Source organism: Poecilia formosa, unplaced genomic scaffold (assembly GCF_000485575.1).
Source record: "Poecilia formosa unplaced genomic scaffold, Poecilia_formosa-5.1.2 Scaffold57, whole genome shotgun sequence".
Taxonomy (NCBI): domain Eukaryota; kingdom Metazoa; phylum Chordata; class Actinopteri; order Cyprinodontiformes; family Poeciliidae; genus Poecilia; species Poecilia formosa.
This window is the reverse complement of record NW_006799996.1, coordinates 1,427,232-1,451,037: the sequence shown is the minus strand read 5'-3', so window position 1 is coordinate 1,451,037 and position 23,806 is coordinate 1,427,232. Positions and strand designations below refer to the sequence as shown.

The 23,806-nt window shown below is 37.3% G+C and overlaps 2 protein-coding genes and 1 long non-coding RNA gene across 3 annotated transcripts; 1 reads left to right on the top strand and 2 right to left on the bottom strand.

The window, feature by feature from the left end:
- Positions 1 to 2,029: 2,029 nt before the first annotated feature.
- LOC103139120 (transmembrane protein 198-like) lies at positions 2,030 to 8,059 on the bottom strand. Its single transcript, XM_007553600.2, has 5 exons — positions 7,757 to 8,059; positions 5,808 to 6,103; positions 4,054 to 4,629; positions 2,395 to 2,522; positions 2,030 to 2,263 (listed from the first exon to the last, which is right to left on the bottom strand). The coding sequence occupies exons 2-5, from the start codon at positions 5,962 to 5,964 to the stop codon at positions 2,114 to 2,116; spliced, it is 1,011 nt and encodes a 336-aa protein (XP_007553662.1). The 5' UTR covers positions 5,965 to 6,103; positions 7,757 to 8,059; the 3' UTR covers positions 2,030 to 2,113.
- On the top strand, positions 3,838 to 23,343 carry LOC107836432 (uncharacterized). Its single transcript, XR_001662329.1, has 3 exons — positions 3,838 to 3,942; positions 5,601 to 5,613; positions 23,332 to 23,343. It is a non-coding gene; the product is annotated as an uncharacterized LOC107836432 (long non-coding RNA).
- On the bottom strand, positions 15,137 to 19,634 carry LOC103139119 (thyrotropin-releasing hormone receptor-like). The gene is made up of 3 exons (XM_007553598.2): positions 19,550 to 19,634; positions 17,163 to 17,982; positions 15,137 to 15,786 (listed from the first exon to the last, which is right to left on the bottom strand). Exons 2-3 carry the CDS (start codon positions 17,937 to 17,939, stop codon positions 15,397 to 15,399), a joined length of 1,167 nt encoding a protein of 388 aa, XP_007553660.1. The 5' UTR covers positions 17,940 to 17,982; positions 19,550 to 19,634; the 3' UTR covers positions 15,137 to 15,396.
- Positions 23,344 to 23,806: the final 463 nt, after the last annotated feature.

Here is a 23,806-nt window from a genome sequence, read left to right as displayed (position 1 = left end):
ATAAAATTTGTCAAGTACAACAATCTTCGTTGCAAGAACAACCTAAAAATATTTTAAAATGTAGACTGGTCAAGACAGATTTTCTTAGATTTATTAAAGATCTTTTAGTGCATTTAAGAAAGTGACTTGGCAATTTATTCAGTTTACACTGAAGAGACACAAATTTTTTTTCTTAATTCTGTCACTATGACAAATACTGTAGTTTGTGCAAATACAAATCGCTCAGTTTTTCTTGTTGAGAAAACAGCAACTGGATCTAAAACAAGTCTTTCTCTTTCCTGGATTGATGGATGGCCTTTTATATCTAGTGTGCATTCATATAAAATAAAATACCAGTGTAATTTTTAAAAATTATTTTAATAAACTTAAAATAAGATACAAAAAAAGCTCTGATGCTTTGGTCCAACTGAACATTGTAATAGTTTATGGTCCACAGTTAAACAATTTTATTCACATTTACTTTGAGCAAACCACCTTTTTTCTTATTTAGCGAGGTAGGAATCAAGGTTTTTTTTTGTCCTACAGACAGATCCAGGTAATTTGAACATCTACAGATGTCATGTTTTAATTGGTTTTCACATTAAAATAGATTAAATCAATGCCATGCATATGCCTGTAAACTGAATAGAATCACACTACAGTCCATCAATATCATGATCGACGTATCCCTTTATTTTACATATGCAGTATTTACTTTGCATATTTTGTCCCAACAGGATCTAACCCTGTCAGCACAGGCATAACTTGGTTAAAAATTTATATTTTGTTCTCTCAGTACAACTACACCCTTCAACTTGCTACTGCTAACGATGTTTTCCTGCTCAGCAGTTTCCAAATTGCTAAGCTAATGTTAGCATGTTTACTCTCTATTGTGATATGACTTGTTGATAACTCAGTGTGTTTCCAGCCAGTGGAAAGCCAACACTACAGAAGTTTCTGCTTCAAAACCGTAGCTTCTAGTTGTGTGCAGGGAAGCTGCAGCAGCCAATTTCTTCTTTTTTTTCTGTGTTAGGAAAATACCCAACAAAATAATATGCAGAGCCTATAAAACAGTATAAAAACTGACACAGTTTGCAGGTCATGCACATAAAAATTGGCTGCCATGTTTAAAAAATCTGAAGCACAAACCGTGACCGCAAAGCTTGTTGGCTAACATCACGGATGCAGCTGACATGAAATCACAGCCAGTACAAGAGCAGCAGCTGTTAGGAGTTGAGTTTGGCCAATATTGTTCTAATATGCCTTGATCAGGTCATCCATATCACTGCTCAAGTAAGAATGGTTTGAATCTGGATGCATCAAGTGGCATGGACTGTTCCAAACATGAAGAAAACATTTTAACCGAGACCTATTATACAAAATTCACATTTTGCATGTTTTTGTTTTTTTTTTTACTTCCATTTGGGCCTGAGCAATTAATTAATGTTTTTTGGTAATAAGTTAATACATTTATGTTTTTAGGTATCTGGAAAATGAGCAATTTAAAAAAAAAAACTCCTAAACCTAAACACATGCCACAATCAATGGGCACTGTGCCGTTACTAAGCTGAGCTCCAGCATGTTTGGTCAGCTGCCTTTACTGCTGTACAATGGCTGCAGGAAAAATCAAGTGTTTTTTTTTTTGTTGGCTTACCATCCAGAAAACAGTTGCTGCATTCTTATTAATTGTGCAGCAGGTTCTACTAATGCTTTTCAAAGAAGGAACTCAAATAGGTAGAACCCACTTGACTAAAATCTCAAAATCTAAGAATAATTTTGTGCAATAAAAAAAAAAAGGAACGAACACATTTTTTATAATCCGTAGGCCAATCCTAACCTGGCTGGAAGCAGGTTCACCTTTAAAAACGAAAAGTTTTTTTATATTTACATTTAACAGCACACTTTTTTAAGGTGAAAACAAATATTGTGAGAATAAAACTTCTCAACAAATGTTGGAATTCCAAGGCTGAGGAATAATAAATGTAATTTAACAATCAGGAAATATGATAATTGTCTAATAAAGCTTGTGAAGAAAATCCAAACCAGAAACTGAAATATTTGAACAAATTTAGTGAAAGCAAACAGTTCAAAGTTACTTTCCCAGAGATTTGCTCTTTCGGATAGCTGTGTTCGTTCAGACTGTGAAGATGGGGGAGGCGGAGGTCAGAGGCACCATGGAGCCCGTCTCGAAGTTGAAGTCGATCAGAGTGTGAGTGATGGTGCTGACGCTGCTGGAGGAGGAACCGGTACCCAGCTGACGCTCTTGGAGTTTGTGGAGATAACTCTGCAAGGCAGGCAGCAGAGAGGAGCGCATTGTTACACGAACCAGCTACTGACAAAAACTCAACAACAATCTGGTTTTCTCTCATGAAATCAGGATATTTTGCATTTTATGTTTTTATTTGAGCCACTTACTGGTGCGAGGACGTCTCCAGCGTATCGCTTCAGAGGCGGAGGCCTGCGCTGACGATATGGCCGGGGTCTTCTCCTTCCTTCTCTACATTTCTGCTTCGTTTCATTTTTCTTCTGTTTTTTATTGGCACCTGGAAAAGAGAATTAAAATAAATCATTTATTTACTCATGCCGTTTGAACTTTTTCACATTTTATGTCCCAAACAAAAACTTTATGTGAGAAATCAACATGAGCTGTATAATTTTAAAAAATCCTTAATGGAAGCAATTATTTTAAAAAAAGATCACATTATTCAGTAAAATGTTTTTTGAGAAGGTTTTTCTGCCGTAACAAAGTAAATGTAATCAATGGCCGGATATTACTACTGGCAAAAACGACAAAGAAGACGACAACAGGATGAAGCAGGAGGATGGTGGTTTGTTTTTAGGGAAAATATTTAATAAGTAATAAAATTAGAGGGGTCAGTTATCACTGCTATTGTCTTGGAAGAGTAAATTTCTAGATTCAAAGGCCAAGAGCTTCTTACATGCAACATAGTGGATGTTATTAATGGGACTAAAAACCAGTTTAGAGTTACTGCTTAGCCATAATAAGTGGAACATTGACCAACATATTAGATGTGTTGATTTCCCTGATGGCACTTGACAAAATGTATTAATATCTGTTACTGGTTTTAAAAATGTTTTTAAGATGTGAAGCACTTTGAAATGCCGTGTTGATGACATGTACTTTGCAAATAAACCTGACTGATTGATTGACTGATAGGTTAAATGGCTTTTCTAAATTGTCCTTCTGCAAAAGGACAATTTAGAACCTGCAACTCGCACAAATAATATGCAAATACAGACAACGGATGGATATTTTCCTCTCACTCTATAAGTTTGCACTACTTTGTATTGAGTTATCTAATAAAATCCCTTTAATACAAATTCACTGTAAAACATTTGAGCTGCATTTAGTTGGGTCTACTATCTTCTACCTAAATGTGTGAGTTTGTAAGTTGTGTTAACTTCCAAGAGTTGAATAAACTAGAGTTTTTAAGTTAGTACTTAAAAAAACTGAAAGAAGAAAAAGACAGGAGTGGGAGCCATTTCCCAGAATGCTAAGCTGCATGTTTTTGTATCATGAGAAGTGCGTTACATTCATCTGACTCTTGTGTTTTATTAAGGCAAATGCTTATTTTAATGTCCTGTTCACACTAAATGTTCAATAAAATTCATTATGAGATCAGAAATTTTGTCCATGCAATTTGAAACAAGAATTTAAATTATTCAAAAGTAAAATAAGTAGTTATTTTAACTTGATATTATGAGTGGAAGTAATAGAGAAATGTGGCTCTTTAGCTAGGTGAGGGCAAATTTATTTCTTGCATGTTGTGTGAAATTATTTGGTTTAAATTTCAGCATTAAGTTACTACTCAATTCAAGATTTATTAACTAAAAAAACAATATTTGGACAACTTGTCTCTTGTTGTTAAATCAACTTCATGAACTTTAATTTCTGAGTTAAAACCATAACAAATTTCTTGTCGACTTAAACTGCATTTTCAAGTTAAACCACCTTCAAATGTTTACAGTGTTTAAGTTTGTTGTAATTTAGAAACAAAATGTAGAAAAGTTTAAAAGAGCCACTTTTGGGACCGCAGACTGAACAAAACTCACCTTCAGAGTGTGAAACTCCTCTTGCAGTAAACCACCACTGCACCAACACGCCTACGGTGCTCAAAACAGGACAGATCCCAGTGATCGCCCAGTTAAACCAGCAGAAGGGTCGCGGAGCCGCTTCACAAAACACGTCATACACTTGATGCGGCAGCACAAACGCGCCCACCATGTAGTCCGCGCACAGCATCACGGTCGTAGCTCCAAACACAGACGTGTAGAAGATGCTGAACAGCCTCTGCCACTGCAGCGTGAACACAGCAGACGCGATGCTGGCGGCCAGTACGGCACAAAGAGGCACCCACACTGGAGCAAGGCTGTGAAACTGTCCCACAATCACCAGCATGGATAGGGACAGGAGGCTTCCAAGCTGCAGGCCACAGAGGAGGAGTCCCAGCGTGGACACCAGCGCGGTAAACAGTCCACACAGCACGCCGACTCCCAGCCCAATGCCCGCCTTGGCGTCCTCTCTCAGCTGACCCGTAAAGTCCGGTTCCTTATGGTAGAAAAGGAGCATGGCAGATGAGGCAAACATGAAACCGGAGAAGAACATGACCATCTTGAAGCAGCGATAGCCTGCGAAAAGAAATAATAGCAATCTTAGACTCTCCAAAGCTAGTTTCCCATTAGCCTCCCTGCCCTGTTCCACTCGATTCAAATCTCACTTCACAGACAGTCTGGGGTTTCTCCCGTTTACTTCGATTCCTCTGGTAGATTTTCTACTGGGCCAATCAGCAAACGGGAGAAGTTGTGAATGATGACGTCAATTTTCTGCGCTGTTGAACTGTAGTCTCCCTGTAGTTTTAGCAAAGGCAGCAGAGGAAACGAATGAAGCCGTTCAGTCTGTGATGGCCACGAAATATTGAATCATAATTAACATTGCAACCAATGAAGCGCAGTCAGATTAATAAATGATTCATAAGAAGTTTTCTTAATTTATTTGTAAAAAATATTGAAAAATTGCGTGTTTTTCATGTCACTTTACAGTTTAGCACAACTCTGTTACCATTGAAAATAAATGATAAAAACATTAAAATTTATGGTTGTAACCTGAAATGTTACAAAGGTTTGAATACTTTCACTTATGATCAATTTCCAGATCTCTCCATAGAGCAACTATTTTAGTTTTTTATGTTTATGATAAGAAGCACATTCATTTCTTTGCAGAGTTAAGTATTTTAGGGAAGTTGGGGCATTTATGGAAAGAAACTTTAAGGTTATTTCAGTAATGTTTGGACTAGCTGATCTGATAAAATGTAAAATGTATTGCCATATGTTGCATATATGTAAACACAAATCATCTGGTGTATAAAACAAGCTGAATTGCCTCAGTTTAATGTTTAACGGGCCACTCTACCAGACTTTGGAGCGTGTATGTTTGCGTAATGTCAGGGTTCATTGTTGCCTGATTTATCGCGACATTTTTCCCAGTGAAAGCATAACGGGAAATGTTTGCTTCACGTTGCAATGCATGCACATTAAACACAAAATCCCCGTTAAAAACCGAATGAACTTTAACACCATGACATCAGTGGGATTTCATTCAGGGCAACAGGTGGCGTCTCATGAACGCTGTGCGTATAAAATTTAGATTCCCATCTGCCTCCTCCAGCTTTGGACTTATCCACTCTAAACCCCTGGCAACCTGCAGACATTTGCCTCAGGGGATTTAAGCCATCAGGTGAGCTAATGAAACATTTAAAACAGCTTTGTGCAAGCTAATACTAGCATCTAATGTCAGCGTGGATACGCACCAAAAAAGCAGTAGATGAGGCCGAATGAAAGGCAGACGGAGCAGACGACAGACGGGATGACTTCGTATCGCACATTATTGTTAAGAACACAAATATCCAGTTCAGTGATTCCAGCTCCAGGCTCCTCTGTAATGTAGAGTGAAGACACTGCCATCATGGAGGATTACTGCTTTTGTGCTGCCCAGCTGCTTTGGACATGAATCTGCTTTGTTCATTGAAGGAGGGAAGCTGGAAGTCCAAGCCAAGAGGAAGTTCCTGGATCCAGAGCATGCATTAAACCGTTTCCTGATGTGCACCTGCAAAAAGAAAAGGACATGATTTCAGGGTTTGATAGAGACTGAAACAGAGACAAGTCCTGAAATTCCCCTTTTCCCATGGTAAAAAAACCCCCAATATGTTTAAATGATTTAAACATATTTAAATCATTTCACAACAGGTCCCCAGCCTGTTACCTAGTAACCCTAGTGGAGCTCCAGCATGTTTGGTCAACTAGTTTTACCGCTTTTTGCACTGTACAATGGCTGCTGGAAAAGACAAGTGTTTTTTTTTTTTGTTGACTTATTATTTAGAAACCACTTACTGGGTTCTTGTTGGTCGTGCAGGAGGCTCTACTAATGCTTTTCAGAGATGTACGGTTGTATAATTCCACATCTTTTTGCAGGTATTTTCACATGTGAATGTGGTGAGTTGGGGGGGCGTGGCCAGAAGCAGCTTATTTGGATTTAAAGTGACAGCAGCTCATTTTGAAAGGAGCTCAACATAGGCAGAGCTGACCAGATTAAAATCTGATGATCTAAGAATGATTTTGTGCAAAAAATGTAACAAACATGTTTTGTATAACCCCTTTAGACCTGTCCCAACCTGTTCAAGGAAGCATAAGAGGTCATTTTTACACTGCTGATGAGGAAGTGCCTTTTCCCATGCCCAAATTTTCTATTCGGGAAGCAGAGAGGGAAACCTAGCATCCCTTCCAAGTTTTATGTTTTGTTTAAGAACAGGATGCAGCTGAGGAAATGACCTGCTGGCTCCATGCCTCTGTTTTTCACATGCATTGTTCTGAGCATGTGGTTTGGTCCTCAGTTTGCCAAACAATAAGAAGGAAACAAACATTTAGACACCAATAAAAGCAGCAGGATGGACATTTTCCCAAAATGAACAATAATGTCAATCAAAAAACACTTAGGAAATACTTGAAGAATCCTGGAGTAAAATTACACTCATATTCAGTTTGTAAGATTAAAATTATCTTCTGAAGATAACCTTCAAGCAGGTATTAAACATACCTTCATTAAGCCCTCATTTCTGCTTTTAAAAATAGATTTTTATTGGTCTGATGTAATATTCTAATTTAAAATGTGTTTTATTAGCGGTTAGCAGAAAATCATCATGATTAAGAGACATGAAGGTGTTAAAACATTCACCTTCGTCTAATTAATTGGTATAATTTGGAAGTAACAAAATGACTTTTCCAAAATATTCAAATTTATTTGAATAGTTTTGTAGTTCTACAGCATTTATTTGCTGATGTGTAACAAAATATAATTAAAGATTAACATTTATAAAGTAAGTGTCATCATTTCAAGCTTATTTATAAACTTTCTGAACATCTTAAGCATGTTCACCTGCAGCTGATTGTATGATTGCAGGATGCATTAGCCTCATAAGCTGTTGAGGCAGATCCTACGGTCAGCCAATGGACTTAGAGGAGCTTTAGCAGGTGAGTCTTTCTCAGGTTACTGTAAAGCACCAGAAGACTTTCAGACGTGGACATTTCTCTGGTAAAACTAAAATATGAAAGAATAGCAACAAAAACACCTGATGTTCTATTAATTTTACTTTTAAAAAAAAACACTACTGCAGTGTCAGATAATCCACTGAATTACCACAAACGACATGAAAACGTGACAAATGATAAGATAAAAAAGTGTGAAAACCTTTTCATGGCCTACCTGCAGCGGCTCACATCCTCGGGTTTTTAATGTGCGCTTTAAAGGAGAGACGTTAGCATCCTGGTCTGCTTGTCAAATTCCTGTAAACAGGGAGCGTTCAGGCAGGAGTTTGTCCGGAGTTTCTACTGACTGTGTTGTTTCCCACTGAGCGCGTCCAACCGGTGAGTCCGTCATCTGTGCTTGTGAACAGCTGACGCCTGGGAGGGCGGCCATCTGCCCCCAGCGTTAGACCGACGCAGCTGCCAAGTCCAAGGCCAAGTCAGGGAGTTCGACCCTCCCTGCCCATAATCCTCCAGGAACACTGACCTGCATGTCTGCCAGCTTTTAGTTACCTAGCATATCTTTTTAATAGGTTCAGCTTCGAACCTAGATGTGTCCTTGTACACCTGACAATTAAAGTAACGGTGCCCAAACTTTTCACCACAAGCAAAACAATAACATTTTATTAAGTAAAATATCTAAGTACACTTGAATGCAACAAAACTAACTTACAAGTGCTTGTAAATTACGTTACTTGTATTTTAAGTTAATATTTTAAGTCAATATTAACTTAAAATAGGAGCTTGTTTTAAGTTAGTATTTCCTTAAAATTTATTTTAAAAAAGTACTGGTTCCACTGGTAGATTATTTCACTTCTAATAAGACTTTTTCCCCATGTTATAAGTGACATAATTTACCAGTGGAACCAGAACTTTTTAGTCAATATTAAGAAACTATTGACTTAAAACAAGATCCAATAACTTCCTGAAAATGTAAGTTAGTTTTGGTGCATTTCAAGTGTAAAAAGAAATACTTCACACAAAATAAAGACAAGACTATGTGTTTTTGCAAGATGAAAGTAATTGAGGGCCACAAAATGTATATATTCTTTTTTTTGTGGTGAAGGGCTGCAGAAAATCACTTGAGTGGACGTAAATGCCCCACGGGCCACATTTTGGACACCCTTAAATTAAAGAATCTGGTTTAATCCTTTCAAAACTATAAAGGGAGAAATAAGAAAAACATTACAGGTGTTTCTTGCTGCACCAGATACACTTCCATCAAATCCAGTACAATTCAAACCAGGAAATGTAAAATTGTAAAAATGCCAGTTGGTTGTTTTCCAGTCTGGATTTTTTTATCTGAACAAACCATAACGACATCTGGATGGACTTTTACGACACATGTTCATCACAGCAGGAGTTGCACACCAAGCATATGTAGAGACATTAATGCAGTTTGCTCAAAGTGCCATTCACACTCAACACCATGTCCACCAGCTAACCTCAGTTAGATAAAAAGCTAAAATTAAAACTGTCACAGACTTGATTTTAAAGCTGCTAAAAACAGACATTTTTGCGCTGCAGCTGCAAGCAGTAAAACAAGCTAAAGATATAATGTAGTTTAAAATACCACAGTGACAATTATAGCTGCTGCTGTTGGCACTCAGAGACAACCTTAGAAGTCCCAAAAAAAAGTGAGGAGTTTTGGATTTAAAAAAGATCCTTTGCCATAATTCAGAGAAGTGAGTTACATTTTTCATAGTGTGAAAGCAGCCTACAATAAAATATATTTATAAATTAGACATGGAAAAAACAATATAAAGCAACAATTAAAATATGCATTTGTGTAGAAAAGCGGTGAGTTTGAAGGCTACAAATGTTTTCGAAGCGGCTCTGAATATCTGAGCTTTTTAGATTTGTGTCTCTTTGTTGCCCCCTGCCGGTCACTTTACTCCTCCGTTCCTCATGTAAAATTAATGCCAAATCCACCAAAATCCTGTATAAGCTGCCATTAAGTATATATTTTTATCTACTCATCTATCGTATCGACACGTAGCCCTTTCATGCATGAATTATGATCCTTTATGTCAGGATTTATTTTTCTTAAAGGCATAAAAAACTGGTGGGAAAACATATTTTTAGGATTTTTTAAGGTGATCAGTTGTAATTTTCTCCAAATACAAAATTATTATTTGGAAAATACATCCGTAGTGTTACTTGATGTCACAATCATTTTTTTAACCTGCAAGAGTAAAAGGAGGGACTGGATATTCTTGAGTTGCTTTTCGATTTAACAAAACATTTCTTGCACTTGCAGTGGATGGCCAGTAGTTGGCAGTGTATTGTATGATGCACTAGTGTCCACTTCAGCGGTCTGTGTCCATGAGCAGCACAAGAAAATTGCTTTTAGATAGCTGTCCTCTGCAGTGACTGCGATGCATGGAAGGGTTGAATGGTTCTAATGGCCTAGTCAAAGCCCAGTCCTTAATCTAATTGAAAACCAGTAGCAAGTTATGTTCACAAACTAAACTTGAGTTATTTTGGAAAGAAAGGCCAAAAATATCATTCTGTAGAGCCGCGAAGCTCTGAGGAACAAAACTTTGAAAGTGTAACAAAGGGGTTTCTGACCCAGAAGGAGAAAAACATGAACTTCTGCATGTCTTTGTGTTCGTCTATCGCACAAAATCTCAGTAAGATGCATTAAAAATAACATATTATTGATGTGATCTAAGCCACTCCTGCCTCCTGTGGCTGTATATGAGCAGACCCAGAGCAGAGCATTTAAAGAAAAATCTGCAGATTTTTCTGAAAAAGAAAAGTGGACATTAATAATGACAGACGCTGATATACTGAATATTTAGATCAGATGAGCGGCACTAAGGTTGGCTCAGGTTTTGAGCTGCCTGCTTGAATTAGGCTCCACTTGTGAGAAACGTACCAAAGAAAGAACAAGCCTTTTATGCTTCCATCAATCAAATATGCTTTTCCATCTTCTGAATTTGCAGATGAAAGGAAAGCATGCTTTTAACATTTGAGTAGTTGAATAAAAACCAACAAAAGTGCTTTGTGGAAGAGAAGGTGGAGAGCTTGTTTCATTTCATCTTAGCCATGCAAAAGCTACTTTTGATTTGGCCGCATGCTCCTGCTGGTGGACGAGTCAAATTTGTAATTTTTCAGTCAAACAGCAACAAAATGAGCGTTTTTAACATGCTACATACTGCAATATAAATCTAAATAAATGATTGTTCTAGTTTGCTAAAAGCTCTGTTGCTTCCTGAAATATTAAAAGATAAAGTTAATCAATTCACAGAAAGTCACATGTGATTGCTGAGTGGGGACTATTGATCAGAACAGACTCTTTCTCATTTCTAAATGAAATGAACCGTCTGTCACCAGATTGTCTCCAACGCCTGTAATAGTGAAGTCATATTGATTCTGTATCTCCTGAAAATAAAGAGAAAGTTAAAGTATTTTCTGTTAGATCCTTCAAAGTAAAATCTGTTTTATATTCAAAATAAAAACAACACACCAGTTTTTAAGAACCAGTCAGTTATGTTCCATAAAATCAGCAGAAACACACATAGTTTGTGTGCAAACAAGGAGATTAACCTTAAAAACCCATCCAAGATTATCAATGAGAACTGGGCGTAAGAACTGACATAATGTCTGTTTTTATACATCAGAGGTTTACTGAGTTCAAAGTACAAAACTGCTGCAGCCACTAATCCATACAGAAATGTTTGCTGTTAGTGTGAAGGAACACCAGGCGTCTACTCAGATTGGTTTCCTGTAGTTATATATTTGCAGTGGATCTTTAAAGTCCATTCAACCCTATAAAACCTGGAGGTTTTGTGATGTAAAAATGTACCCGATGTGATTCAGCTGTAAAACCAGCAACTCTCCCACATGGACTCTCATCACATTAACTTCAAGTATTTGCAGCCTTCAGGGAAAAGCAGAATGTTCCTGCAAAGTACTGGCTGTGACAAAACCCTCAGAATCTCATATGTTCACAATATCTCTGGATTATGCAGAAGGGTGTCGAGAAAAAGCACTGTATTTTTTGGACTATAAGCCACTATTTTTTTCCCACACTTTGAATTATGCAGTTTATATCCCGGTGTGGCTTTTCTGTGGATTTTTCTTCAACCACCAGGGGGCGCTTTAGCAGGAAGTGAATTATTGGAAGTCAAAATTGGAAATCAAAGAAGAAAGTGCTGATTTTCATTTAGAAAAAGCACATGCTAGCAGCAGGCACGACTGAGAAATGTTTTCAAGCCCCCTCATCATGGAAGCCACAGGAAGAAGTTCAAATGATGCAGCTTTTAAGTTGAGGAGTGTGATCTGAAAGTACAGGAGGGACATGGAGCCGCTGCAAATAAAACTCGGAGTGAATGAGTCCGTGGTTCGGCGTTGGAGACGGAGGGCTGCGTCCTTATCCCTCCGCTGCGTCATTGTGAAAAACCGAGAGCGGCGGAGATATCAGCGGCTTATACCCCGGTGCGGCTTATATATGTACGTTTCCAGTTTTTTTTTATTTTTTTTTTAAATAACTTTGTAGATGCGGCTTATATTGAGGTGCGCTATATAGTCCGGAAAATATGACATTTCCAAAATAATACCATCCAGCTTCCATAAAATCTCTTTGAATTTGGTGGCCGAATCAATGATGGTCTGATTAAACTAAACCTAAACTTTGGGTCTTTAATTTTAAATGAACATTTGGCACAAATCGACGCAATGAAACACGGTGGTGGCGGCATCATGTTCATTTCCACTGGATTAAATTATAAACAGGCCAAAAGCCAGTGACATTTGACCCCAACCCTAGAAACCTCCAGATGATGATGAAATTTAAGTTTTCAGCAGCAGAAAAGGAGCCATTTTTACAAGTCTAATTTTTTTTTTACAAGATTATAAAATGAAAGCTAACAAATATTTGTGTACACTAAATACACAAAAATATGACAGTCTAACAAGCAACAAAACAAAGCGAGTTCTTAAATATTTTACAGGAATAATGTGTCTGATTTCTTAGAAACTTATGTTGTAATAAGATCTGATCTGCATTTTGTCCTTTTACTGAAGGAGCTTCCAGATCTGAACCTGGTCGGTTTGTACCCCACAGGATAAATGGATAAAAAACAAAGACGACCCTCTTTACTGCTGTGCAACAATCAACTCTAGTTGCTCTTTGAATATTTGTGTTAATGACGAGAGCTCTTGACAGATGCTGTGAATAAATTATTCATTCTGGCGTAGGAACGACTCATTGTGTCGTCTGCTTTCAAAAGAGATCCAGTTATGCAGCATTTTCTGCTGACATCCTGTCTTCTTCTAATGCTAATTATTTCAGCCTCACAGTTTCTAAATATAACTGTCAGCAAATATATGTTACTTGTAAAATTAGATTTTAGAACAATAAGGAGTTTTAAAAGAGATGCATTGGATTAAAGGGGGAATATCATGCAAAATTCACTTTTTTTAGTCTTTAAATATGTTTTTCTGTACTTTGAATGTCTAGGAGTTTATTTTTTTATTTATTCTCTCCCTGTATGTCTTTATATTTTCAGTTTTTTGCCTATGATGTCTTCTTTTCTATGACCTCACTGCATTTACTCTGGAGCTGCTGAACAAAATCACGACTTCCAGTTAATCAGTTTTGTGACTTTTTTTTCCTCTTACAGCAATTTTGTAGTCCAAATTCAGTCATGTCATTGCAAGTAGACAAGTGAAAATGTTATTTCATAAAATGCAACAACATATGGTATGCTTGACCGTTTGTAGAATAAGACACGTCTGCAGCAAAAACAAATACCTCTAACATCAAATTGTGAAAAGCTCAAGCCTTTCTGCTTGACTTACTGTATTATCAATAAAGTGTGTAGGGCTGATCTGTTGATCAATTTTCAATTAATCGCTTAGTAATTGAGAGCAAAAGGTGTTTAATACGAGATTTTTTACAGGTGGAGTTAAAGCTGCCATTTGAGGAGTTTTAGATGTTTTAATAATTCAATCATTTTAACCTTAAATACGAAATGTATGTATTTTTTGTACATGTTTGCTTATTTACTTACCTAAGAATGTTCTTTCATTTCAACAATCGGCCATTTTTTTAAAGTCTGCATACTCCAATTAACATTTGATCTATTACTGAATTAGTTGACAATTATTTAATCACAATTAATCGGATTAATCGTTCAGGCCTACGGAGGATTTAACTAAAGAATCATCAAGATTTGATGTTGGCTGAATTTGGACACGGATGCAGACACTTTCTGAGGCATTGCACATCTTAAGTAAGAATTGAGAAGCAAATGCAGAATTTACAAAAATGCGAGAAGGCAAACAGGATGATCAACAAACCATGAAACAAGGAGCAACATGAACCAACAGGAGAATCCAGTAAGGGAGTTAAATTGATTGCTAGACATGGGATGAATGCTAATTAGAAAACAGGGTGCAGCTGTGGGGAGAGAGCAGAAGGCAGGCTGAGGGAGAGAGAGAGAGAAATGGCACAGAGGAGCAAAACTGGGGAACAGGCAGAACTTAAAACTAAGAGATGAAGAATAACTAGATAAACAAACATGACATAACCTAGAGAAACAATAACTAACCAACTGATTTAAAATAAGGCAAAAAAATCCCCCTAAAAACAAATATTGATTTAAATCGAATATGGCCAAACAAGCCAAATGATCAAAAATATAGAAAATGCATTTTTTTAAATGTCATTAATCAAGACAATCTGGGAGCTAAAAGCCAACAGAGAAAATATATATATTGGAGAAACTAAACCACATAACCAATGATAAACATTGAAAAACTAATACACGTAACTTAAAAACTTTGAAACAGGCTACATGTTCGATCTGCTAATTAATAAGCCTGTCTGGTGCCAAAATCCAATTCCCCTCAGACTCAGGCTCTCGTTGTGGCCTCATTTATCAAAATAAGCCAATTGGAGCACTCTCACATCCGTTTTGCTGTGTATTCATTTTGTAGAGCTGAAGCCGTGGGTGTTATTAATCATAATGTTGTTAATAAAGAGTTGCTATAATCTTGAAAGTTCTTAAAGTATTCCTAAACTCACTTACAGAGGATTATAATTTGGTGATAGTAAATGGGACTTGATGTGAAATAAAAAAGGTGACATTTCTTTTAAAAAACATTGAATAAGGCTGTCAGAAAATGTAACTTTTTAACTGTTGGGTTGAATATAATGATACTTTAGCTGTTAATTAGCAAGAAAACTACCAGCAGCAACGCGACTCTGCAAATTTAGCAAGTCAGGGGCTTTTTTTTAAATGATTTTTTTAATGATTTATTCTCCAAAGAAGGGATCAGAATGATTCAAATGGAAGTTTATGTCAACAATTAAAACTCTAGGATGAAAGTGGCTGAGTCATATTTCCTAAAACCCCTCATTAAGCTCAGACTTAAATATTTAGTTCAGAAGTTTAAAAATATGTAAACTATATACTTAGAGTCCCAACTAAATATTTAATTTGAAGGCCAAATATTTAATTTGCAAACTAAATATTTAGCTTGTGCATTAAATATTTAGTCTGGAACTCTGCTCTGATATTTATAAATTTATGCATAACATGGTGAAAACATGACTTTGAAAAATTTAAATTCTTTCTCTAAGACAGGCCAGATAAACATAAATATTGCTGTTAATTTTTACTGTGTGACTTTACAAACACCGAAGCTTGTCGTGTTTCATATTTACAGTACAAACAGGAATATTAAAATAAATACACTGCTGAGAAATGCAAAATATACAAATCCACACATAAGCACTACAGAATTCATCAAGAATATCCACACATCTTTTTACCCATAGAAATAACTGGAAACCTTTTGAACAACGTTTCATGCACTGAGCGCGCTGGCATCATCCTCCGTTACGTTGAACCTGCTGGACGTTTGACCGCTGAGCTCCTCCTGCTCTGTGACCGGTTCGTTGCTCCCACCGGACGAGCTCTTCATCACGCTGTAGTAAATCGGCACATTGTACTCGGCCTCCCTGCCATGGCAGCTGCACCTGCACAGCTTTTTAAACGCGACGCGAAACTTCTGAGACATGAGGTTGTAGACGATGGGGTTGATGGCGCTGTTGGTGTAGATGCACATCCGGCAGAAGAGGAGGAACCAGGTGTCGTGGTACGGAGGGTCGATGAAGGAGTTGACCACCACCAGCGTCCTGTAAGGCATCCACAGCAACGCGAAGAGGATCACCACCACGGCCAGCATCTTCGTTATCTATTGAGGGAAAATTACGGAAATCATTTAGTTACGCAGCTGTCACTACTTTATAAAATGTTGGGGAAGATCCAGCTTTCCTATAAGGTGATTGAAGAAATCCTAAAGCTTGGTTGTTAGAAAAGAAACAGACTTCATTAACCCCTCAAAGGGAAAATTCAGGTGACTGGAAAAAATAAAGAGGCCTCTGCACTGAACCCCATTGAAAACCTCCTGGTTATTCCACCAAATACTGATTTCTGAACTCTTCCTGAGTAAAAACATTAGTTTTGTTGTTTCTGAATGAGTATGAACTTGTTTTCTTTGCATTATTTGAGGTCTGAAAGCCCTGCATCTTTTTTGTCATTTGACCATTTGACATTTTCTGCAAATAAATATTAAATTTTGCTTAGAATTTCAGAGACATGTTGTCAGTAGCTCATAGAATAAAGCGCCACCACAGGCGAGGAGGGAAATGGTTTCTCAAAGGGTTTGGTTCCCATGACAGTGCAGTGTGAAAGTGAACTGAAGCAGCTGAAAATGTAACAAAAGTTGCAATTTTGGTCTCCAATCAAGTCAAGTCTACCAGACCATCAGGTGTGAAAACACCCTGGAGGTGTTTATCTTAAAGGTGACCTAATATGCTTCGGTAAACAGGTTAGGGTGGTCTATGGGTTAGGATACTGAGATTTTAGTTCTCCCATTGAGCTGTTTTAGAGCATCTTGTCACTTTACATCTAAATAAACTGCTGATGTCTACGCCCCCAAATGTATGCTTACATTCACACATGAAAATGCCTGCAAACAGATGCGTAGTTATACTACAGTACATCTTTGAAAAGCAATAGTAGAGCCTTCTGCACCACAAACAAAAATGCAGCAAGTGATTTCTGGATGGTAAGTCAACAACAGAACACTCATCTTTTCCAGCAGCCATTGTAAAGCACATACAGTTGTAAAACCAGCTGACCAAAGGTGCTGGAGCTCTGCTTGGGTTGCTAGGTGATGGGCTGGGCTTCGCTGGGGTTGCTAGGTAGTAGCGCAGTGTCCATTGATTATAACTTGATTATTGGGAGGTTTCTGAAACAGCTAATTTTCCAGACACAAAAAATAACTTTATTGCCTAAAAATTACTGTGTGTTTTTGTTTTAAGTGCTTGGGCTTTTTTAGATGCAGCTGAGACCCAACATGCAACATGTGCATTTTTTTAACCATCCATCCATCCATCCATCCATTTTCTGAACACCCTTGTCCCTCAGTGGGGTCGGGAGGGGTGCTGGTGCCTATCTCCAGCTAACGTTCCGGGCGAGAGGCGGGGTACACCCTGGACAGGTCCATTTTTTTAACCGGTTACAAAATTTTATCTAAAACAAATCGTCATAAAACAATTGCAGCACCTGCTTCCTTGCAGTAATGGCTCCCTTGTTGGGCTTGTTGGTGCTGTGGGAGTGGCCCTGATGAACCGACCCTCCTCCTGCTCGGTCACTCAGATGTGAAGGCAGAGGACTCATGAACAAAATCCTTGCGATGAGCCCGTACAGCACAGTGGCTACAATCAGGGGGACCACATAAAAAAGAGTGAAGTCCAGGAAGTAGATGGGCATGTAGAAGCTCCTGGAGACGCGGTAGGCGCACGTAACAACCACCCCGTTGGTGTAAACGGTTTCCTTAGTGTCTGCCAAGAAGAACCACATGGTGCAGTAGAGGGAAGTGAAGATCCAGATCCCAGCTATGATCCTTTTGGCTCTGGAGACTGTGCATATGAACTGGGCCTTTATGGAGTGACAGATTGCGATGTAGCGTTCAATGGTGAATGCCGTGATGGAGCAGGACGACACGTTGATGCCCAGATACTGAAGGTACGTTATGCACAGGCACCCTGTGTAGCCGTAAATCCAGAAAGCCACCACATCGGAGATGTTGGGCAGGCCTGCAGCCAGCAGCACAATAAGATCAGCAACGGCCAGGCTGACCAGGTAGCAGTTCGTTGGCGTCACCATGTGTTTGGTGCGCAGGACGACGAGCACGACCATGACGTTCCCCGCGATCCCGACGCCACAAATGAGCGTCGTCAACAGTATGGTTATGACTTGTTCCTCGACAGAGTTCAGAGGCATCGCAGTCAGATTCACAAGCCGAGCGACGTCCTGGAAAACGGTGGTGTTGTTCTCCATCTTTGTTTTTCAGTCCAGCAGGGGTGATTCAAAGGCGAGGAGCCTCAACACAGAAAACCAAGTGGAAGGGTTAAATAGAGATACACTAGAATCATGATATAAACATGTTGTCTACTATCAATAGAGGAAAAAACAGCAATTACCACTCTTAACATTTCTTCAATTTTCTTGGAAATATTTACAAGCTGACATGTTCAAATACATTATTTTTAGTGAAGGTCAAATTTAGCTCTGTGTGTAACAATGCCAAAATAAAGTAACCAGGCCCAAATACCTTATTTTTACATCATATGTATAAAATCAGAGTAAATTACAGTTTCTTATAGGGCTGCAATTATTTTAGTGCTTTTATACAATTAAATTGATTGTTGTATAAAATTTATCTTTTTATCATATACAATGATCGGTTTTATTGCATAAAATATGATCACTTTCTTGTATAAACTGATTGTATTTTGGTAAAACTGATCATTTTACTGTGTAAAATCAATTTGATAATTTTCATGCAGTAAAATTTATTGTATACGTTTGTATTTATACGGTAAATTTCTGGCAACCACAGCTGCTGGTATTTCACCCTAAATTATAAACGCTTTTTCTACAACTTCAGTATTTTAGTTTATGTTACCAAACTAAAATACAACGTCTAGTCAGAAAAGTATTTTTCCTGTTTCCTCCAAATCATCCTTTTTCTGGTGTAAGTAGACGTGTTAAAGTGTGATGCTGAATGAATGAATGAATGAATGAATGTAAGTGTGAAGTGCTTTAAAATTGTGTTTGTCGCTGCGGTGATGGAGACGCCACTGCTTGTTGACAGCAGATCCTCCCCAAAGCCTGATGTGTCTCTATTGCATTAAAACTGAGCAGAAACAGGAGGCGAGTGAAGCAGAACATTGAATGGGACCACGATGTGTTTTACAAAACGATGAGGAGATCTATGCAAAGTCACTGGCATTAATCATCCACTGGATCCTGAATCTGATTGGATTAAACTGCAATGAGATGGATTTTAGCTAAACACAGTAAATATCTGGATGTAAATTGGATTTATCTGAAATAAGAAATGATTCCTGCTATCAGACTGTACAATCCCCAACTCTGAGTGTCTTTAAATCTAAATTTTATCTGGACTCATATATAGATTAACTCATTTCTTATGCATGCTTGTTATTATTTTTACTTTATTAATTTATCTTATATTTACTCATATCTAATTACTTACAAAACCACATTTATTTACTTTTTTCAACCAATTTCTCCTGGGGATCAATAACGTCTAGTATATTCTGTTCTATTTATTTGCAGAGTGCTTTCAGATGACATTTATGGTGAAATGTCACTCAGATCTGCATTGAGGTGAAGCTTAATTGTTTTTTTGTAGCTTACATTTCTTTGTTGATGGAATCTAAACTCAAATCACCACTAAAGGGTGTTAATTATACCAAATACATACAAAATTCAGGCAAAAAGAAACAATAAAACACAAAACCTGTATTAAATCCAGAGGAATTATATAATTACCTAAAACTAGCATTAAAAATATATCATTTTAAATATAAAGATAAATACATGATCAAGCTAATCACAGTAGTTAGTAACATCCAGCTCACCATGAGTTGGACGAAGCAGCGGTCGCTCAGAGACGGTGGCAGCGTTCAGGTCCGCTCTGTCCTCCTCCACTGATGCTTCTACTCGTCCTCATCTCTCTCCCTCCTCTTTCCACTTCTCCCTCCCTCTCTCATCCACTCACCATTACATCCTCACTGGTTCAGTCTTTGTTCTAAAAATCAATTGTGCCTCAACTATCAAAGGTGCCATGTTAGTGCTGGCAGAACAGGGGAGGCAGCTACAAGTTTTACCACTGCAGACATTGGCTCATAAATTTAAACAGAACTAATTAAAGCTAATTTTATCAGGCTTGTTGCTGTTGTGTCCCTTGCAGACATAAATTAGCTGACACTCCATAGTCTGAAGAGGCTAACTTAAAGTTGACCATAAACAGGTTAATATGGGCTATTCAAAATAAAGCATTTATTACATTTTTTACTCAAAATCATTCTTAGACAATGAGATTTTAGTCTGTTGTGAGTTCCTTCTAGAATGAGCTGTTTTAGGATTTCTGGCTTTAAATTCAAATAAGCTGCTGCTGGCCACGCCCCCACAACTCAACGTTTACACTCGCACGTGAAAATGGCTGCAGAAACAATACGCAATTATACAAACGTACATCTTTGAAAATAATTAGTAGAGCCTCCTGCACAACCAACAAGAATGCAGCAAGTGGTGTCTGGAGGGTAAGTCAACTACAAAACACTTGTCTTTTCCAGCAGCCATTGCACCTGGTATACAGTGGTAAAACCAGCTGCTGGAGTTCAGCTTGGGTTGCTAGGTAATGGGCAAAGCTTTGCTTATTTGTGACATTATACACTTGAATTAATACATAACTAACTTACAAGTAACTTTTCAGAAAGATATGTACATGTTTTAAGTCAAAATTCCTTAACAGTGATTTTAGTTCCATTGGCAGATTATGTCACATATAGCAAGACATTTTTCAAATGGTTATAAGTGCAATAATCTACCAGTGGAACTAGTACTTTTTCATTAATATGAAGGTTTTATTGACTTAAAGCTCATATTTTTTACTGAATTTGTTTCTTGTGAGCTAGTTTTGTTTTATTTAAAGTTCACTAAGATATTTGGACTAGAAAATACACCAAAAATACTTGGTAAGATTTGTTTTGTATTTCTAGTTACTTAGCAATGAATATCATGTTCTTTTTCTCTTTTCCTCTCATTTATTAGTTTTCCTGGTGTTTATTTGGGTCTCTCCATTTTCTAGCAGCAGTTTTATCTCTCAGACTCAACAACAGTTGGATTTTGTTGTTTAAATTTGGAGTTTTTCTTCTTCATGCAGCCTCTTTTTGTGCATTTATAGACCTTTATTAAAGGTGTTTATCTGTCCGTCTTCTTCCACTATCCGTAAATGAGGACTCTACTTGTGTCCTCATTCATAATATTTTAACATAGAAAAGAAATTGTTGCACATCTGCAACTTGGGAAGGGTTTTTTGAGGCTACATGACATCCACTGGTTTATAGAGAACCACTGGTTACAAGTGGAAAACATCTGGTTGGTAATCTTCCAGGAAGTGAAATTTAACACCAAGACACATTATTTTTTTGTTCACAAAAATTGCAAAAACCCAAGAGATGCACCTCATAATCTGCAGCCCTCAGAAACATGTATAAACATTAGAGTTCATGACAGAATGATAAGAAAAGACTAAACACATATAACGTGCTTGGAAGGGTGGAGAAGCAAAAACCTCTCTAAAACAAATATGGCAACACATTTTAGGTCCATAAAGATTCATAAAGCTGAATTAAAATGAACTGCAGAACTTTTGCAACAATGTTCTTTGTAGAGATGCTACACAGTCAACATCCAGTCTCAAACATCAGTCTACTTGAGAAACCTATTTGTTATTTTCAGAGCTGAAAACACGCTAAAAAGAAGTCATGATGATGTTTACATCCTTAAGCAGCCTGAAAGAGTGATTCATCCAGAGTGTCTAATCCTTCAAAGTGACTGTTTTCAGAATCCAGCCTGAAAGAAAAAGGTCTTAAACCCTGTTTCTGTGCACAGGACCATCATTTTGAATACTAATGGAAGTTTCTCCATTTCCAAATAAAAGATGTTCAGTCTTCAGGCTGCCTGGAACAGCTTTGGAGAAGAAAACATCAAAACATAATTATTACTATGACTGCTGTACATCACGTTTGGTATTCAGATGAAGACATCTTGAGTTGTAGTTTCTTTAGGTTTTCATAACTCTATTTTTGCTGGTTGTTATTCAGTACATGCCAAATATACTAAAATTAATTTTGAAAAATATATATAATTAAATATTATTATACTACAACAAAATCAGGTCATTTAGATTAATTAATACATATTTTTATAGTTTCTTTTTTTGTATTGTGGAGTTGACTCTAACCAATAGAAATCTGAAAAGGACGATTATTTTTGCACAGGCGATTGCATGTTAAGAGAATCACGAAGTGGACACAGTGTCAGGAGCAAAAATAGATTATAAAGACGTTTTCTATTAATATTCTGGGACGCGTCTTAAAATAAAACCCTCCAGCCTCATGGGAAGCCTTTGATATGCAAAGAACTTCTTCAGAAATTTTAAAATGTATTATCTATTTTTGAATAGCCTAGTGAATTATTTGTTACACGCATGAAACCGGTTGATTTAATCCATTTCATCTATCTGGGCCAATAAAAAAATCCAGAAATTACGAGATCTAATCTGTTAATGTTCATTTCCTGAAATGAGATTTTGTCCTGAAGTACCACAGCGCCACCTAGTGGGTCTGAAAGGTCGAAACCACAATGAAGCCATAGTGACGTCACACATATATAACTCGTCACGCCTAATCAGTCAATCAAATCAATCAAATTTTATTTGCATAGCACATTTCAGCAGCAAGGCATTTCAAAGTGCTTTACATAATTAAAATAAAAACAGCATGTGAGAAAGAGAAAGAGATTTAAAAAACATAAAACGTAAACAGTGAGAAAGAGAAATAAAAAGCTGTAGAACTTTAGTTGAGACGCTGTCAACTGGGACTCCAACCCTTTGGACTTTAGTCAAAACGCCAGTCACGTTCCTCCAGCGTAGTGTTTCTCAAACTTTTCAGGCCAAGGACCACTTAACCCATTTAATAAACACTCACGGACCACCTAATTTGAAATTGCCCCGCGATAACACATCGTAATACAACCTGAAATGAAAATATTACTCTCTTAACTCACTTATTGTTGTTTTCTTTGTTTGTCCCAATGAGAAAAGTGGTGCTGTTTGGTAAATGTGACTGGCCACAACAAAGCCATGAACAGGTCTACTTGGGCATTTTGAGTTATTTACAGATTCTGGCAGTATTTAAGGTTTCTATTGTTGACAAACACATGGAACTAAAATAATAAATTGTTCTTTACTACTATTGTGTGAATTAATAACATTTAGGGCTATTTATGATTTAGAAGCACAATTAAAGAAAAATAGACTTAAGTTTCTTTAACTGTAATAAAAAATCATTTTCCTGCACCATTAAATATAAAAATAATTAACCCATTTCTAGCAATTATGTTTATTAATATAATGTAATATTAAAAATAACAATTGCTGTTGATCTGAAAGCATAGCATCATTCATTACCAAGCGAAGTCATAAAATACAAAGAACATTCTGACTGGAATGATTCCTGCGGCTAATCGTTCAAAGGAATCTAATCGCTAGAAAACGACACATCAATACTCAGCAGCTATAACTTAGCTTCTTCTGACCATATAAGTAGTCATGGAGTTGTTTTCTTTCCACCAGCTTTTCTTTTCAGTAACCCAGTTTTCAGCCAGTTTTCCATCATTATATATTTAACACAATCCTTTGGTAAGCTAGCTGTAGCGTCGCAATTTGAGCTGACGTCACGACAAATAAACGGTCGTTTACATGCAGTACCTCGCGAACCACTATGGGGGCGCCCGCGGACCACAGTTTGAGAAAGACTGAATTAGAGGCACAGAAAGGAAGCAAGACCGATGCAGCTGATGCATTTAGTCAACTCAAGCAGAGTTCATGGAGTCCGACAGGCCTGATCAGAACCCGTATGGGTCCCACAAACACTGAAATCAGGTTCTGATGGAGATTAACAAATGAGACAAAACCTGAAATAATCTGTATATTTTAGATTTGCAGCAGGAAGTAGAAAAACTAAACAGAACCGTTTTCCTGCTGTTTTTTGTTTCTTGTTATTTTGTCCAAAACTCTCAGATCTAAACATAAGAAGGACAACAAGTGT

Excerpts from the sequence above, each read along its gene's own strand:
- LOC103139120 (XM_007553600.2), bottom strand. The coding sequence starts at position 5,964 with ATGATGGCAGTGTCTTCACTCTACATTACAGAGGAGCCTGGAGCTGGA. Across the intron at positions 4,630-5,807 it reads CCTCATCTACTGCTTTTTTG|GCTATCGCTGCTTCAAGATG; the intron begins GTGCGTATCCAC and ends TTCTTTTCGCAG. Across the intron at positions 2,264-2,394 it reads CTGGAGACGTCCTCGCACCA|AGTTATCTCCACAAACTCCA; the intron begins GTAAGTGGCTCA and ends CCTGCCTTGCAG.
- LOC103139119 (XM_007553598.2), bottom strand. The coding sequence starts at position 17,939 with ATGGAGAACAACACCACCGTTTTCCAGGACGTCGCTCGGCTTGTGAAT. Across the intron at positions 15,787-17,162 it reads CCATTACTGCAAGGAAGCAG|ATAACGAAGATGCTGGCCGT; the intron begins GTGCTGCAATTG and ends TTCCCTCAATAG.